Source organism: Corythoichthys intestinalis, chromosome 6 (genome assembly GCF_030265065.1).
Source record: "Corythoichthys intestinalis isolate RoL2023-P3 chromosome 6, ASM3026506v1, whole genome shotgun sequence".
NCBI lineage: Eukaryota > Metazoa > Chordata > Actinopteri > Syngnathiformes > Syngnathidae > Corythoichthys > Corythoichthys intestinalis.
Genome location: NC_080400.1, coordinates 39,449,482 through 39,468,939, shown reverse-complemented (window position 1 = coordinate 39,468,939; position 19,458 = coordinate 39,449,482). Strand labels below are relative to the sequence as shown.

The following is a 19,458-nucleotide window of genomic DNA, read 5'->3' as shown; positions in this document are numbered from 1 at the left end:
CAGGTTAGCACGTTGCTCTCATGCCTCCTGTTTTGTTTAAGCTCTTCCCTCCGTCTCCGAAGCTTGGGCAGGGAAATCACAAAATCCGGTGGCTAAAAAAATACGTTCAGGAGGTTTAAGAAGTTGGCCGTTTTGACCATTATACAGTAATCTCGTACCCTCTCGTACTGAATGAATGGATTTTTAATATTTCATATTCCATTCAGCACAGGACTTTTATTTGTCATGACCATAAAATTTATACAGCAATCGGGGAAAAAATAGTTAGACACAAAGAACAGCCTGTAAAAATATTGGAGTAGAGAGATAAAAACAATGATGACATTTTGCAGTCTGGTCTTCTCATCATCCTCGTGTTTGCCGTCTCTGTCGCCTTTTTCTCGTTCTGAATCTTCCTCCTCCTCCAAATACGACTCAAACATATACGGCTGTATGTCACATACTTCATCTGGATCAACAATATCATTAGAAAAATCCACACTTGAACCAGAATCGCGGAAAAACGCTTCCTCCTCAATTGGGCTCAATGTTAAATCCGCTGAAATTTCTCATTCATGGAGACGCCAGAGTGCTATAATGAAATGAGGAGCTAAATGGCAGATTTAAAGACGCATTTCTCGTTATCTGCGCTTTGCAAAACTGTTGTATGTAGTTAAATCGTATCAAACTATGATTTTAATTCCAATAATAAGATTTTTTTTTCATGTCATATGCACTTTCAAATAATTGGCATATTCAATCATAAAATGAATGGAGTTCAAAAAATAGACTGATGAAAAACTGCATGAATAAAATGGGAAATGAATGTGGAACATTTTTGATAAATTGGGGCTCACATAGTATGTTGTCAACCAAATGTTAAAATTTTCAAGGAATGAATTGTCACCTGTATGAGTAAATGGGCTTGGGGAAGAGTGGCTGCAAGTTGTTCCTCTGATGAATTTGGGACAAGAGATGCTTCTCACTAGCATACGGACTTGTTGCATCCTGAAAAGAAGATAAAGAGCCAAAATTAACAGCTCATAATATTTTGTTGAATTAATTCGCAACAATTCCACGTCCTTTGATTCTGGTATCAATGATTGCACCAGGTTTACCTCTTGTCTCGGGCTGGTTGACATGTAGGATGGATAGTACTGAAAATGGGATTGAGGAGTCTCAGCTGGCACAACTGGTAGCTCAGAGTAAGAACACTGGAGAGATCAGAAAACTACATTGTTGCAAGTCTCCCATTCTCTACTATATATGATAAGGGGGATACAGACAAAGATGTGTTTTTTTTATTTGAGGTATCTGTGTCAGTATCTGATTTATTTAGATGTGTATTTTAGCTCTATATTATATTGTGTATGACCTTTAACCTACTGTTTACTGACACTGAGGTCTATGTTTCACTCCAGAATGCCTTTTGTTATTTAAAATATGTGAAATGAGTCAATATATTTTGGGAACAGACACGAATTAAATAAACCTCTGGTCACCTGAACATTGTAGTTATGTTGCTCCCATTGTGTTTGCACCTCGGTGTCTGATCCAAGTGTAAGACGGAACATTTGAGAGCTGTCGACCTGCTGAGGACCACTGAAGGGAGGTGAGGCACGCTGAAGACAAACTGTATTTGTCACTGCACTTTCACTGAGCTGTCGCAAATATGGGTGGAAGCGAGACTCCACTGGGCCTTGTACCGTCCCGTCTGTGCTGTGCCTCCTGCTCACAGGCGTGTGGCTTGAGGTGAGCAGGTTTCTATCTTGTTGGGTTTCAATTGTCTGTAGAGTAACATGTTACATGACAATGAGGAACACAAGTTATGTTGATTTAGGGCTACAGTACAGCGGTTTTTAACTAATTTTTATAGGTGCAGTCTCCTAAACTGATGGTTTTTCGCTTTCATATCAACTTTTGAACTTGAGCGTTCTCCTAAAAAATATATGAAAAATCATCTACTTACCGTGTTTGTTTTATGAAAATTTTGAAATGTGACATCATGCTATAATTCACTGAAATCTGTCTGTCCGTCCGTCCGTCCGTCCGTCTGTCAGCTTTATCTGGAAACTATGATTCACACATTCATTGGTTCACCAGTGGAAGAGTGCAGAGGAAGAACAAGTTTAGATTTTTTTCAAGTGATTGCTCAGGAAATGGTCGCAGAATTGCTAGAAAAATGTATATAAAAATAAAATAAATCTATCACCGCGTTTCGCCATCTCCATGGGAACCAACTGGTACCATTCATCTAAAGAGCCAGTTTAGATATTATATAAGCAATTGGTAGAAAAAGTTGATCTAAAGCGCTGAAGATATGATGGGGTTTCAAGGGAAATTGAGTGATACATTAAGATCTTTGAAGCATGTTTGTACAGCTATACAATATCGCGATTTCTGGCTGTCAAAGAGGTCTAACTTCTTCTAACGAGGTCTAACGAGGCTCCACTCGTTGCCTGTATTAATGGCACCTGTTTCAACTCATTATCAGTATAAAAGACACCTGTACACAACCTCAGTTAGTCACACTCCAAACTCCACTATGGCCAAGACCAAAGAGCTGTCGAAAGACACCAGAGACAAAATTGTAGACCTGCGCCAGGCTGGGAAGACTGAATCTGCAATAGGTAAAACTCTTGGTGTAAAGAAATCAACTGTGGGAGCAATTATTAGAAAATGAAAGACATACAAGACCACTGATAATCTCTCTCGATCTGGGGCTCCATGCAAGATCTCACCCCATGGCGTCAAAATGATAACAAGAACAGTGAGCAAAAATCCCAGAACCACACGGGGGGACCTAGTGAATGACCTACAGAGAGCTGGGACCACAGTAACAAAGGCTACTATCAGTAACACAATGCGCCGCCAGGGTCTCAAATCCTGCACTGCCAGACGTGTCCCCCTGCTGAAGAAAGTATACGTCCAGGCCTGTCTGCGGTTCGCCAGAGAACATTTGGATGATCAAGAAGAGGACTGGGAGAATGTGTTATGGTCAGAGGAAACCAAAATAGAACTTTTTGGTAAAAAACACAGGTTCTTGTGTTTGGAGGAGAAAGAATACTAAATTGCATCCGAAGAACACCATACCCACTGTGAAGCATGGGGGTGGAAACATCATGCTTATGGGCTGTTTTTCTGCATAGGGACCAGGACGACTGATCTGTGTAAAGGAAAGAATGAATGGGGCCATGTATCGAGAGATTTTGAGTGAAAATCTCCTTCCATCAGCAAGGGCATTGAAGATGAGACATGGCTGGGTCTTTCAGCATGACAATGATCCCAAACACACAGCAAGGGCAACAAAGGAGTGGCTCCGTAAGAAGCATTTCAAGGTCCTGGAGTGGCCTAGCCAGTCTGCAGATCTCAACCCCATAGAAAATCTATGGAGGGAGTTGAAAGTCCGTGTTGCCCAACGACAGCCCCAAAAAATCACTGCTCTAGAGGAGATCTGCATTGAGGAAAGGGCCAAAATACCAGCAACAGTGTGTGAAAAGCTTGTGAAGAGTTACATAAAACGTTTGGCCTCCGTTATTGCCAACAAAGTAATTACTTCCGTGTTCCCCCACCCCCGTCAAAAGACAGACAGATGACAGACGACAGAGACGTCACCGGAGCTACCGAAAAAAAGGACTTTTGCTGAAAAGTGGCTACAGGAGGTACCATGGCTAGAAGCAAATGATGCTCGCACGGAAATGCGGTACAAAATGTGCCGTGAGAATCCCAATGTCGCCGATAAGAGCAGCGCATTTTATGGAGGGTCAAAGAATTTCAGCCATTCAAACTTTGAAAAGCACGAAAAAAAACGGAGAGCATGTGGCAATTAAGCAAACTATCGATGTCAGACATGACCCCACTCGCCCTATGGACAAGTCGCGGAATAAAGGTAATGAACAGCGACATGCACTGACAAACGTGTTTTTGCTCGCATTTTACAAAGCTAAACATGCACGTTCAATGAGGTCTTATGAGGAGGACATCCCACTTTTAAAATGCTTGGAGTTAATGTGGGAGCCGCATAATGCCCTTTATTTTGAATTGGTGCTTTTATGTTTATTTCTTTACATTTCACTTCAAAGTAATGCCAATTTTGTTGTGCCAGTTGATGTTAATCAAGCATTAATTGTTAATATAATTGATTAAAGTTAATTGGCTCTAAGTAAAGCTTGTCATAAATTTATCGCATCAGGCGGGTCGGCTCTCAAGCTCAATGAGGACCAAGTCACATCTCCAGTTCCTCCTCTGAGTCATGGCTCTCTTGAGTTTCCAGTTATTTCTACAACTCTGATTTTTCTCTGATAGAGTGATTGGAACAGATACTTCTTTGTCACAAAAAACATTCATGAAGTTTGGTTCTTTTATGACTTTATTATTGGTGAACAGAAAAAAGTGATCAACTCTGTTGGGTCAAAAATATACATACAGCAGCTCTAATATTTGGTAACATGTCCCTTGGCCATTTTCACTTCAATTAGGCGCTTTTGGTAGCCATCCACAAGCTTCTGGCAAGCTTCTGGTTGAATCTTTGACCACTCCTCTTGACAGAATTGGTGCAGTTCAGTTAAATTTGATGGCTTTCTGACATGGACTTGTTTCTTCAGCATTGTCCACAAGTTCTCAATGGGGTTTAAGTCAGGATTTTGGGAAGGCCATTCGAAAACCTTAATTCTAGCCTGATTTAGCCATTCCATTACCACTTGGGGTCATTGTCCTGTTGGAACACCCAACTGCGCCCAAGACCCAATCTTCGGGCTGATGACGTTAGGTTATCTTGAAGAATTTGAAGGTAATCCTCCTTCTTCATTATCCCATTTACTCTCTGTAAAACACCAGTTCCATTGGCAGCAAAACAGCCCCACAGCATAATACTACCACCACCGTGCTTGACGGTAGGCATGGTGTACTTAGGGTTAAAGGCTTCACCTTTTCTCCTCCAAACATATTGCTGGGCATTGTGGCCAAACAGCTCGATTTTTGTTTCGTCTGACCACAGAACTTTCCTCCAGAAGGTCTTATCTTTGTCCATGTGATCAGCAGCAAACTTCAGTCGAGCCTTAAGGTTCCGCTTTTGGAGCAAGGGCTTCCTTCTTGCACGGCAGCCTCTCAGTCCATGGAGACGCAAAACACGCTTGACTGTGGACACTGACACCTGTGTTCCAGCAGCTTCTAATTCTTGGCAGATCTTTATGGTGATTATCGGTTGAATCTTCACCCTCCTGACCAATTTTCTCTCAGCAGCAGGTGATAGCTTGCGTTTTTTTCCTGATCGTGGCAGTGACAAAACAGTGCCATGCACTTTATACTTACAAACAATTGTTTGCACTGTTGCTCTTGGGACCTGCAGCTGCTTTGAAATGGCTCCAAGTGACTTTCCTGACTTGTTCAAGTCAATGATTCGCTTTTTCAGATCCATGTATGTATATTTTTGACCCAGCAGATTTGATCACTTTTTCTGTTAACCCATAATAAAGTCATAAAAGAACCAAACTTCATGAATGTTTTTTGTGACAAAGAAGTATCTGTTCCAATCACTCTATCGGAGAAAAATCAGTTGTAGAAATAACTGGAAACTCAAGAGAGCCATGACATTATGTTCTTCACAAGTGTATGTAAACTTATGACCACAACTATATATTTATATATATTAGGGCTGTCAAAATTATCGCTTTAACGCGCGGTAATTAATTTTTTAAATTAATCATGTTAAAATATTTGACGCACTTAACGCACATGTCCCGCTCAGACAGTATTCTGCCTTTTGGTAAGTTTTACAGCAAGGCTTTTTGTGCTGTCTAACAGCGAACTCTTGTGGTCGCTTTGCGACATGGTTTATTGTTTTCTTGCCAGTTCAATATGGCTGCACGACGTCTCGGGCTGACGCCTACGTTGTAATGTTGTGCTTATATGATCCTTGGACAACATTTGTCCGTAAGTATGGTTGTTGTAAAGAATGTACATATTATGTTAGTAAGCGAAATGTTATATTTTTTTGTATGAGACGCTTTTTGTTTATGTTTAGTGAACCTGTATAGCGTGCTAAGCTAACGTTGTTGCTAATGCAACGCTTGTGTCCTTTTTTCTGTAGTTTTACGGCGGTCTAAAGAGGACAATGGTTTGGGGCCATTTTATTAATAAATCAAATGAAAAAGGAAGAAGTCTGATTATTAAGGCGTCGTTCACTAGCTGTCTAGCTTTGGAAAAAGTAGACGCTTCGGAGTGAGGACAGCATAGACAGATTTAAATGACAGTAGAGTAGAGAGAGACAGTAATCCCCACTACAGTCCTTATGTACCGTATGTTGAATGTATATATCCATCTTGTGTCTTATCTTTCCATTCCAACAATTTATTTTACAGAATATATATATAATTTACAGAAAAATATGGCATATTTTATAGATGGTTTGAATTGCGATTAATTACGATTAATTAATTTTTAAGCTGTAATTAATTCGATTAAAATTTTTAATCGTTTGACAGCCCTAATATATATATATATATATATATATATATATATATATATATATATATATATATATTTTTTTTTTTCTTTCTTTTCCTACATTTTTCGTAAGTGTTATCTGTTTGAAATGTGCCTCATCCTCCATTCGTATCCTCATTACCTGTGTCTTTTCCACCTGGCAGCAGGAGGTCACAAGTGCCTTGTGTGATGTGTAGGCCTCAGCCTTGATGTTTGAGGGCTTTAACTCTTCTTTGCTGGTTGAAAAGGTTGGAGCGTCTGACATTCTGTACCAATACTTGCTTCTGGAGAAGAATAAAAGAAAGACAACTTGTGTTTTTTTTTTTTCTTCTTTGGTTTGCTTGTTGCTTTTTCAAATTTTAAACCATTTCCAAGAGTCTTAATAGGTTTTGTAAAATCACAATTCCAAACGACTCACCTATAAACTTTTAAGAGCCAACTATTAAGTAAATTTTACAAAATATTTCCTTTTAGCTGTTATGGGTGTTAAATCTTTGAATGCTTGAATTTCAAGGTATTTAACTTTCTTCTTTTTAAGTATATCTCTGTTAACCTTAGTTGGTGTTCACAAATTTAGTTTGACATGAACAGATAATAAGAGGTAAAAGTTGTTCACTCTATCCAGATGTGTTATCTGATCCAAGGAGAGACTGGAGACACGTGGCCTGTCAAAGTAACTTCATCTGTTTTACATGAAGCATCCCCATTAAAAGTGCCATTACACCAAGTCTTTTTGGTTATGTGATGCCGAACAGCACTGAGGCGTACAAGTGAAAACAGAGTGGGCCATCAATCCAGGTGCTTTCTGTAGTCATTCAAAAAGTAAAAGGGGAAAGGTGGTAGTAAAGAGATTTCTTCCAAGCAACAGACACGCTGTCAACCGCCTGAACACATCGTGGATGTACTAGAGCATCAAAGTTCAAATGACAATGTGAACAGCCTGGAATGAAAACTGAAATATTATCGTATTTTCCGCACTATAAGGCACATCGGAGTAAAAGACGCACCTTCAAACGAATGGCCTATTTTAAAACTGTTTTCATACATAGGGCGCATCGCATTATAAGAGGCAGTAGTAGTGGTTGGTTTTGCGTGACGCATCCACTAGATCAAGGGTCAGCAACCCGTGGCTTTGGAGACGCATGCAGCTCTTGAGCACTGCCCTCGTGGCTCCCTGGAGCGTTTTCAATAATGTTTGAAAAATAAAAAAGGATAGGGAAATATATATTTAGTTTTAATATGGTTTCTGGAGGAGATAAACATGACACAAACATTCTTCTAATTCATGAATATTATTATGTAGTTAAACTTGAAGTGGCATCGTACAACAGAGTAGTCACGTTGTGCGTCATTCTCTATACTACGATGCATTGCAGAGAAAATAAACATTCATTCATGAAGGCTCATTATGTAGTTGTAGTTATTTTGATAGCAGGCTAATATAGCTCATGTAGATAAATACAGCATGTGTTGCCTTCATTAGCCCCTTTCACACATATCTGAACTCCGGTTAATTCCCAGAATTTAAACAGGTAGTCCTTATATTGACTGACATTGAGATGACACGGACATTTACCGGATCGCGTCCTAGCATAATGTCCGGGACTTACCCGGAACGTGGCATGTGTGAAAGCAGGCGTTTAATTAACAGGTCACAGTGAAAAGGCTGACGACTTAAATACCATGGCTGGTCGACTGTCATTTCCTCTTTCTTCGCAGTAAGACGATAAGCGGTAAACAAACATCGCAATTATCAACATGGCAAACTGGAAATAGCAATATTTAACTGGAAACAATGAAATGAAATTAAATTGCTACTGGATCATACAGCTGAGGAAGAGACAGTCCACAGTCCACCTTTGAAATGTGTGGTTTGTTTTTTGTTGTGATCCCACCAGACACCCTCCCTGCACAGATAGCGTCGAGTCGCCAACACGGGATAAGTCTGAAAGTGTCCACCCCGGGTATTTCCCGGGACATCTCTCCATGTCTGAAAGCCATGACACGGGAAAATGCGGCGTCACCTTACATGGGAATTTACAGGGATAGAAAACCGAAAAGGGGTATTATAAGGCTTATATTAGGCTTTTCATTTTTTGCGGCTCCAGATATTTTTTTTTTTTTTTTTTTGTGGTCCAAAATGGCTCTTTCAACATTTTGGGTTGTCGACCCCTGCACTAGATCGAGCTGCACTAAGGGGAATGTCATGCCATGGTTAACTAATATTGATCCATATACAAGGTGCATCGGATTAAAAGGCACACACTGAGAGAATTTAAGGCTTTTAGGTGCGCCTTATAGTGCGGGAAATACGGTATATAATGCAAATTTTTATAATTATTACACACGATGTACAGTATTACAATCCCTTTTATAAATTGACAAGTTGTTTCCAATTAATGGTTAAAACATTTTTAAGTATCAGACTATCCTTGAGAGATTGTAACAATCAATAGTTTGATGGATTCGACTGAAATTTCTTTAAATCATATATAGGACATTTTGCAAACAGATTCGGTCAACAACATACAATGAATGAATGAAGAGTTCTTTCCCAACAGAAGGTAAAAGAAAATTATATAAAAGATTGTTCTTATCATGCAATTCATTGTTAACAAGCACTATTGAGTTTTGTTGAACATGTTCAGACTAAACCAATAAATTGTTTTATTAGGATCCAATTTTCAAGTGTCTGGAGAAAACTCAACAATGTCTGAAGGCTAAAAGGATTTTTTGGGGAAACAGGAAGATAGCAGCTGTGTCTCACCATGCTTGCATGGCTATACTCAAGATTTTCAAAAAACATTTTTTATGTTAAAGACTACATTTTCAAAAGGTGTGTACTGTATGCAAGACAATGTTTACTGTGTTATTTACTTGTTACTGTGTAATTGCTTCTAATTAGTTTGATCTCAATGATTACGTCATTAGCTGCCATTGACGGCTATATATAGTGCATACTTTCCTTAACATCAATAATAATGTGTTTGTCTGCTATATAATATATTTCACTGAAATTTCGGATTCATATGATTTCAAATGATATGATTTACAAAGGAAAACCTTTAAAATGATCAGGGGCTTTTCATACCACATATGAATATGCTTCATTTTAGTCCCATTAATATCAGAAGGGTGCTGATGCAGGCTTTTATTTGGCATAAAATTACTACATTCACAAACTTCAACTTGATTTGAATATGAGTCTAGTGATTTTTTTAAATTAAATTGTGAAAGATGTGATAATATATAATTACTTTTTTTTTTGAATGAAAATGTCACCTATATAAACTTACTCCACAAATATTGTTTAGGTTAACCTATTGGCTGTGACTGACAGCAACAGACACCCAATCCATTTGAACTGGGAGGGTTCACAGTGAATAATCACTGCCGTCCCTCCCAGTCAAACTGGATTAGACGTCTTTTGGCAGCCAATTTGTCAAAGTGTGTAAATGATAGGCATAGTACCAAATGTGCAAATTGAAGAAGGACAAATAAGACAAATAAATCAATAACTAAATGAAAACCTACCTTCAATTTGAAATTAGCATTAATGTCGTCTTCGTGGCTTCATGCCCTAGGAATTCCTCTTAGACATTAACACTTCCTTTGGTTTATTTCTTAGATGTACTCATCAGTGTGCAAAATGTTGAAATGCGCATTCGATCTGTTGGTAGGCCAGTTTTGGATGTAATATCGTCATGTGTCAAGTGTGTGCGTGTGTGATCGTGTGTATGGCACTTGTCCAACTAAAGGCTGGAATGAGATCGAAAATAAAGTGAGAGGACAACCTGCTGCAACAGGTTTTGATTGATGTATTAGTGCACTCACTGGCAGCCTTCTCTTCCTCCCTCTCGTTGTGTGACAAAGGACACTCAACACAATATCGCGTACATCACAGGCTTTCGCAACAATTGTAACTAAACAAAAGTAGAGAAACCAGCTAGTTTGTTAATGAAACCTTCCATTCATTATCAGCTGCTGCATACCTACAGTGCCTTGCAAAAGTATTCGGCCCCCTTGAATCTTGCAACCTTTCGCCACATTCAGGCTTCAAACATAAAGATATGAAATTTAATTTTTTTGTCAAGAATCAACAACAAGTGGGACACAATCGTGAAGTGGAACAACATTTATTGGATAATTTAAACTTTTTTAACAAATAAAAAACTGAAAAGTGGGGCGTGCAATATTATTCAGCCCCTTTACTTTCAGTGCGGCAAACTCACTCCAGAAGTTCAGTGAGGATCTCTGAATGATCCAATGTTGTCCTAAATGACCGATGATGATAAATAGAATCTACCTGTGTGTAATCAAGTCTCCGTATAAATGCACCTGCTCTGTGATAGTCTCAGGGTTCTGTTTAAAGTGCAGAGAGCATTATGAAAACCAAGGAACACACCAGGCAGGTCCGAGATACTGTTGTGGAGAAGTTTAAAGCCGGATTTGGATACAAAAAGACTTCCCAAGCTTTAAACATCTCAAGGAGCACTGTGCAAGCCATCATATTGAAATGGAAGGAGCATCAGACCACTGCAAATCTACCAAGACCCGGCCGTCCTTCCAAACTTTCTTCTCAAACAAGGAGAAAACTGATCAGAGATGCAGCCAAGAGGCCCATGATCACTCTGGATGAACTGCAGAGATCTACAGCTGAAGTGGGAGAGTCTGTCCATAGGACAACAATCAGTCGTACACTGCACAAATCTGGCCTTTATGGAAGTGGCAAGAAGAAAGCCATTTCTCAAAGATATCCATAAAAAGTCTCGTTTAAAGTTTGCCACAAGCCACCTGGGAGACACGCCAAACATGCGGAAGAAGGTGCTCTGGTCAGATGAAACCAAAATTGAACTTTTTGGCCACAATGCAAAACGATATGTTTGGCGTAAAAGCAACACAGCTCATCACCCTGAACACACCATCCCCACTGTCAAACATGGTGGTGGCAGCATCATGGTTTGGGCCTGCTTTTCTTCAGCAGGGACAGGGAAGATGGTTAAAATTGACGGGAAGATGGATGCAGCCAAATACAGGAACATTCTGGAAGAAAACCTGTTGGTATCTGCACAAGACCTGAGACTGGGACGGAGATTTATCTTCCAACAGGACAATGATCCAAAACATAAAGCCAAATCTACAATGGAATGGTTAAAAAATAAACGTATCCAGGTGTTAGAATGGCCAAGTCAAAGTCCAGACCTGAATCCAATCGAGAATCTGTGGTAAGAGCTGAAGACTGCTGTTCACAAACACTCTCCATCCAACCTCACTGAGCTCGAGCTGTTTTGCAAGGAAGAATGGGCAAGAATGTCAGTCTCTCGATGTGCAAAACTGATAGAAACATACCCCAAGCGACTTGCAGCTGTAATTGGAGCAAAAGGTGGCGCTACAAAGTATTAACGCAAGGGGGCCGAATAATATTGCACGCCCCACTTTTCAGTTTTTTATTTGTTAAAAAAGTTTAAATTATCCAATAAATTTTGTTCCACTTCACGATTGTGTCCCACTTGTTGTTGATTCTTGACAAAAAATTAAAATTTTATATCTTTATGTTTGAAGCCTGAAATGTGGCGAAAGGTTGCAAGGTTCAAGGGGGCCGAATACTTTTGCAAGGCACTGTACCTTTCAAGAGGCCCCTTTTGCCTGACACACATTAGTACAATAGAAGGTTGAACACAAGACATGCAAAATAAATAAAAACCTTATCATAAAACTAAAATTACTCACCTTTGGATGATAGGTCGAAAGGGAGGCTCGCAACAGGTGAAACTGCTGTATAATTAATTGAAGAATGCGACACGGCGCCAAATATGCATACGGAGATTATCGTCTTTTCTTCGACGATGAGTCTATTCATCCATCTACACTGTCTTGTCACAAAAATACAACCGTATTGGCCCGAATATAAGACGGCCCTGATTATAAGACGACCCCCTCTTTTTCAAGACTGAAATTTGAAAAAAGACTTTTTGAACACCAAATTAATTTTTATACAGAAAATAATTACAGTGCATCTGAAAAAAAAATGATTATAACAATATATTTGAGAGAAAAAGCATGTTATTTTGCCTCATTCAAATCTTAATATCTGAACATTTAAAGGGGAACTGAAGACCTTTCCGGATTTTGGTGTAATTTTATGAATATAAACTTGGGACAAGTTCGTCAAAACAACCATGACATTATCAACACGTAATTGTAAGGATAATTTGCGTTTTTTTAGTTTTTTTGCACTCCGTTAATGGTCCCTTCGCAAACCCGGAAGTGTGACGTAGGCAACAGAAGACTACCCCCAGCTAACATAGCAGCAACAATGATGTCAGTGATATTTCCACCAAAGGTAACCATTCAGGATCGCTCTTTCGTGACACTACCGATGGCAAAGGCTCCCAGGAAAGATGAACTACAATTAATCCCTACATGTTTGAACCTGAGGCGTCAGATGACGGCGATTTACTTGACACAGCAGATGGCGTCATGACGCCAATTGACAGCTCGACACTTCACGAACGGGAGAGTGAGTGGTAAATCCAGCATCGTGATTTTTTTATTAGAATGCGATTACATGGTTGTATAATTTTCCATGCTCTACACATAGCTAAAACTGGATATTAGGTAATGGGACAGCTCCTACCGATCTAAATATGATAAAGCTAGCCCAAATGTGGCTAAATGAATGCTCTACACATAGCTAAAACTGGATATTAGGTAATGGGACAGCTCCTACCGATCTAAATATGATAAAGCTAGCCCAAATGTGGCTAAATGAATGCTCTACACATAGCTAAAACTGGATTTTAGGTAATGGGACAGCTCCTACCGATCTAAATATGATAAAGCTAGCCCAAATGTGGCTAAATGAATGATATGTTATTGATATTTCAAAATAAATGACAAAACCATTTTATTTTCCAGGTGTTGCTGTAAACCGTCAAGTAATTACCCTTCCAAGAGTATGCCTGTGTCATCAGGAGATCCCAGACGTGAGAGCCAAACTTGCGGAGGCTGAAGCACTGACAGGGGCATGAATTTCATTAAAAAAATAAAACCATAAATTGTTAACAACATTGACACATTTTGTTGACTGTTTAATGTATTCTATTGGTATATAATATATTGTAATTATATTACATTCTGAAAAAATATTCAATAGGCCGCAATAATAAATGATACCAGGTTTATGTTGAATCAGCATTAGCTTTCGTTGTCAGATTGTGACACAACATGTTATACCAAGCACACAACGGCACACATCAAAGAGCATAATTTTAGTAAGCAACACAAAGTTAGGATAGCAACGGACTAGCGCAACATTGAAAAATGATAATGGCAGTGGGAAATATGTATTTACTCTTTTCTGTAGCATGAAGTGTTCTCTATACAAAGATAATGTATTATCATTAAAATATGAAGGTAACTTGATTTTTCTTTTAAAAAATGTGTACTGTATATATGACTAGTTTATGATTTCATATCAAAATTTGCTACATTTATTTCTCCTAAATCATCGTCATCTGATGTCGCAGACGGAAGAAATTCAGCATCTGGCAGGCCTCATAGGATCTCTTCAGTCGTCATCGCTGGACACCGCATCACTTCGGTCATCATATGACTCGACCCACTCTCTCTTGATTTTGGGAAACTGGGTGGCAACTGACTTGCAACGCTTTTTTCATCGTGTTGAGGGTTTCCGCCACTTAATTTTTTATGTTTGGCTTCCTGGAGGGAAAAAAAAATCACAGCAGCATGAAAATATTGGATGAATCCCAATTTTAATTTAATAATAATTTCTTGGTGATCAAATAATAATGCCCCAGTCATAGCAGCATCTATTTGATGCTATTGTTCCCTCTTCAAATAGGCAGACCTTGATGTTGAAATATAAAAACAACGAGCCAAGGACCTATTTGGTGCTGGGGACATTTGAATTTACATAACTCCTATTGATATAGTAATAAAATCACATGAGTAGACGACATGTCAGCCAACCTATCTACTTATGACAGGCCAACAGCAAAAAAAATGTCGCACTTCAACAAACTGGCAGTAGGAGTCCCCCTCGTTTATAAAAAAAAAAAGCCATTAATGTTCTACTTACGTCTTTGGAAAACCAAGGTTGCATTGTTGTAGGTTTTCAAAGCTGTCGTGGCTGAAATGATGAAAACAATGAGCCGATTGGGGACCTGTATGCATGCTAACAAAAACGGTCCAAACCTTTGCAGAAGTTTTTTTTTTGGACCACTCCTAGAGTCTCCAGTCTTCCTGTGAGTAATTCATATCGCTACACATAGAGATGGCATGACGAATCCCGCGAGTAAAACCCAGAAAATGTTTGCAATATATGGCGAGGATAGCGTGGTGCTATATTTCCGTGTTCAGAGTGGTGGCGAGGCTTCCTGGAAGTTACGTCACGAGGTACGGGTCGGCAGGACGGCGCGTCCCTCGTTGCTATGGTGTTGCTATGGCCATAACTCAAAAACTACGCGGTCAATTATTATTATTTTTTTTTTTATGTGACTTTTTGAGAGAGCGAATGACGCATTTAATACAATTCAACTGAGTAAAACACTTAAGAGCGAAATCTGAAAAGCTCTTCAGTTCCCCTTTAAATATGTACACCAAATTGCAATCACATTCGTAAATGAATGGCGTCTGGTTTATGAAATGTAAATAAACCAATCTATTGTGATAAAACAACAAAATTGCAATAACTGCATTAACCATCAAAGTGAAGTCTAACTGTAACTGTAGTCTTGAAACAAATTTGAATAAGGAAAAACATTGCAATAAAATCATGCAAACTGGCTAGTAGTTGGGATCTGTCCTGACAGAACATCGCTTCAATGATATCTGGTGTCATCTAGCATCGTGAATGGGTATAATGTCTAGACCGCGAATATAAAACGACCCCCTCTTTTTCAATCCTATTTCAATGCAAAAAACACCGTCTTATATTCGGGCCAATATGATACTACACAGTACAGTATATAAGATGACACTTACTCATTGATCCCCTTTTCAGTCCGGATTTTAATCCATGTCATCATTTTGGCAGTCAAACGTGCTAACTACTGAGCTACTGCAGAGTATCTTAAGTAAGTGTTATGTCTGTAGAAGTTTAGGAAAACATGAGTCCCTGAGAGCTTAAAATAGTGTACCGGCAGGTGAAATTAAACTGCCCTGTTGACTCTGTAGTCTGCACACCTGACTTCCACAGTGACAGGATGTGTTCAAACTACAGCTGGGGAATGGGGTGAAGAAGAAATGGAGCACCCTGATGTCAACATCATGAAACTGTTACACATAAACCTTTCAGATATATGAAGAAAACCCAGTAATATACAGGCATTTACCCGACACGCGCTAAGTGTAAACGCATTTTGGCATTTCAGATGTTACGCCATTAGCTAGAACTTTAGCAGCACGCAACGTAGTCACAGGTTCAGTACATTATCTGTTACTGTATGTCTGAAGGCAGCAAAGGATGTAAAGGTATACTGTATTTCCCTATCTGAAAGCCACAAACTGGGTAATATCTGGGTCACATTACCTGGAAATGTTCTAGTATAGCAGCTGTACAGTGGTTTGAAAAGGTATCTGAACTTTTTGGAATTTCTCATATTTCTCCATAAAAGTCACCATCAAATGTTAGCTGATCTTTGTGAAAATCACACAGATGAAAAAACAGAGTCTGCTTTAACTAAAACCACCCAAATATTTATAGATTTTCATATTTTAATGAGGATAGTATGCAAACAATGACAGAAGGGGGAAATATAAGTAAGTCAACCATCACATTTAATGTTCATGCCCCCCCCCCCCTTTGGCAGCAATAAGTTCAACCAGATGCTTCCTGTAGCTGCAAATCAGTCTGGCACATCGATCAGGACTAATCTTGGCCCATTCTTCTCTACAAAACTGCTGTAGTTCAGTCAGATTCCTGGGATGTCTGGCAGGAATTACTGTCTTGAGGTCATGCCACAGCACAATGGGGTTCAAATCTGGACTTTGACTTGGCCACTGCAGAACTTGTATTTTGTTCTTCTGAAACCATTCTCAAGTTGATTTGTTATTTTGGATCATTGAGTTGTTGCAGCATCCATCCTCTTTTTAGCTTCAACTATCTGACAGACGGCCTCAATGTTTTCCTGCAACACATCCTGATAAACTTTTGAATTAATTCTCCCATTAATGATTGCATCCCATTAAAAAGCCTTTAATCATAATGCTCCCTCCACCATGCTTCACAGTGGAGATGAGTTGTTGATGTTAGTGAGCTGTTCCATTTTTTTTCTCCACACATGACGTTGTGTGTTACTCCCAAACAATTCAACTTTGGTTTCACCAGTCCACAAAATATGTTGCCCAAAACTCCCATGGAGTGTCCAAGTACCTTTTTGCAAACATTAAACGAGCAACAAACGAGCAGTGGCTTCCTCCGTGGAGGCCCCCCCATGAACACCGTTCTTGGCCATAGTACATATAGCTGATGTGTGCACAGAGATATTGGACTTTGCCAGTGATTTCTGTACGTCTTTAGCAGACACTAAAGGGTTCTTTTTTACCTCTCTGAATATTCTGCGCTGAACTCTTGGCGTCATCTTTGGTGGACGACCATTCCTTGGGAGAAAAGAGGCAGTGCCATATTCTCTCCATTTGTAGACAACTTCTCTGACTGTCCATTGATGAAAATCCAGATTCTCAGACATGGTTTTGTATTTTTAACCAGCTTTATACAAATCAACAATACTTGATCGCAGGTCTTCAGAGAGCTCTTTTGACCGAGCCATGATGCACATCAGACAATGCTTCTCATCAAGATAATTCTAGGTGTGTGTTTTATAGTGGGCAGGGCAGCTTTAAACCACTCATCAGTGATTGGGCACACACCTGACTTAAATTGTTTGGTAAAAATTGATTTCAATGGCTCTTTAAGTCTCTTTATGCAGAGGGTTCACTTACTTAGTTTTATCCCTTCTGTCATTGTTTGCATTCTATCCTCATTACAATATGAAAACTTATATATGTTTGGGTGGTTTTCGTTAAAGCAGACACTGTTTTTTCATCTGTGTGACTTTCACAAAGATGAGATTACATTTAATGGTGATTTTATGCAGAAATGTGAGAAATTCCAAAAGGTTCAGATACTTTTTCATACCAGTGTAGTTTATGTACAACCATGATGCAAAAACAAATCAATGATGTAAAAGAAAAGTTATAGAGCATATAAGTATATCATATATATCTTTTTAAAGTAATTTGCTGTTCATTTGATAATGAGTGTTTTACGATTTTTTTTTTCCACGTTGTGTGTGTCAGTGGGGATTTTATGTGTGTGTGTTTTGTTTTTTGTTTTTTTGTATTATTATTATACATTTATCTTATTGCCAACATATCCTCCCCCCGCCCCCCCAAAAATGTAATCTGTCTAACATCCCATGTACAATACAGCCAAGAGAACTGATACAAAATGAATAGTTGGGAAAAAATATATATATATTTTAAGTGAGCAAATTTGCTATAATTTTTTTTTTTTTTAAATAAATAAATAAATAAATAAAATAAAATAAAAACAAGCGTAAATAAATAAACAACAGGCAGTCTAAGTAATATTTTGAACACTGATTGTGATAGAATTCCATGAAATAATCTGACAAAGAAAAATGTACTCTCTTAATTTTGAGTGAATTAAGATTTTGTTGGAATGTGTGTTCCACTGTGTTCCCTCAACGTGAGGGCGAGGCCATGACTGGGGATTTATTACAGGTTGAATAAACTCACGTTACAAAGGAAACTTCTGCCCGGGGCGCTTTTGTCACAGGTTCTTGAGAAAGGGCGCTTTGTGGGAAGGTTACGTTAAATCTTACTGTTTCCTTTGATACTGTATGTCCTGTACACAGTACTATACATGATTATTGGTGTCTCTTAGATGGATATATTGTATATTTCAAAAGATTGCACAAAGGAAAATTGGAAAGGTGAAAATGCAGCCAAAGGTGGGCCGGCAAGGTAATGACTCGGTAGCTTGACTTATTTTAAACAACACATTTTTTAGTCATATTGTGGTCATAATCATGTTAAGTTACAGAATGTTTTAAATAGTTTTGATTTTTATCCTGCAGAGATATCACAATTATGCTTGACTTTGTTTTGGTCTACCACTTAAAGCCTTGTTAACCTGGCAGTCAAAGTAGATTGACTTTCTATCGCCGTCAATGGCAGCCAATGAGTTACGATGGAATCTTCAAGAGTATGCTTTTGTAAGCAACTATAGAGATATGTTTAATTACCGTCAGAGACATTTAGCAATGGTGTACAACTGCACTACGTTATACTAGGGTGCTTTTAATACAATTTTTTATCACTCAACCACATGAAATCATCAAATAATTAGAAGCTCTCAGAATGATTTACAGTGGCACCATTAAATACCACTCTGATGATAATATAAAATATATTGTAAATGAAGTGCTCTCTGTCAGAACAAGCCTTATGTTCTCTTGTATTGGATGTTATTCAATCATGCAGGTGTTGTGGCCGGTGGGTGTCCCCTTGATTCAAGGGCATGAATGAGCATGTTTGCTATCCATTCAGTTCTTTATTTGCATGAAATTTCCTGACTTGTAACCCAGAGGACAGACGAATCTAGCAAATTAAATCGCATATTTTATGTCATCATTTCAACATTTATGATGGTATTTCGAAACTACTTACAGACCTCAAGGCTGCATGAATACTTGCCGTTTTGGCCAAGGGAGCATTTAAATTAATTAAGCATTACGTTCCTGTCCCCAAGGGATCTACTGTGTGTTCGTAACGATAAAAACACACAGTTGTCTTTATAAATGTTAGACTCACAATGAATCCAGGGCAAAATGACTAAATGGAGAAAATGAGTCAAGTGAACTCAATTGTCAAGTTGTCTTACCTGTCGCAGTTCACATCCATGGCATCTGGGCTGATGTCTAACGATACCAGTCGGTGTTCACCCAA

The 19,458-nt window shown here is 38.8% G+C and overlaps 1 protein-coding gene across 2 annotated transcripts in view; it reads right to left on the bottom strand.

The window, feature by feature from the left end:
* Window positions 1-19,441, bottom strand: part of foxn1 (forkhead box N1) — a 33,888-nt gene extending 14,447 nt beyond the window's left edge. The window contains exons 1-5 of one of the 2 annotated variants that reach the window (XM_057838972.1): window positions 19,394-19,441; window positions 6,605-6,746; window positions 1,482-1,766; window positions 1,098-1,193; window positions 887-987 (exon numbers count right to left, since the gene is read on the bottom strand). In XM_057838972.1, the coding sequence (XP_057694955.1) occupies window positions 887-987; window positions 1,098-1,193; window positions 1,482-1,766; window positions 6,605-6,746; window positions 19,394-19,413 (644 nt within the window). In that variant the 5' untranslated portion in view covers window positions 19,414-19,441. Of the gene's footprint in view, window positions 1-886; window positions 988-1,097; window positions 1,194-1,481; window positions 1,767-6,604; window positions 6,747-9,996; window positions 10,107-19,393 lie in introns of those variants that run through there. The other variant, XM_057838974.1, reaches the window with a different exon arrangement.
* Window positions 19,442-19,458: the final 17 nt, after the last annotated feature.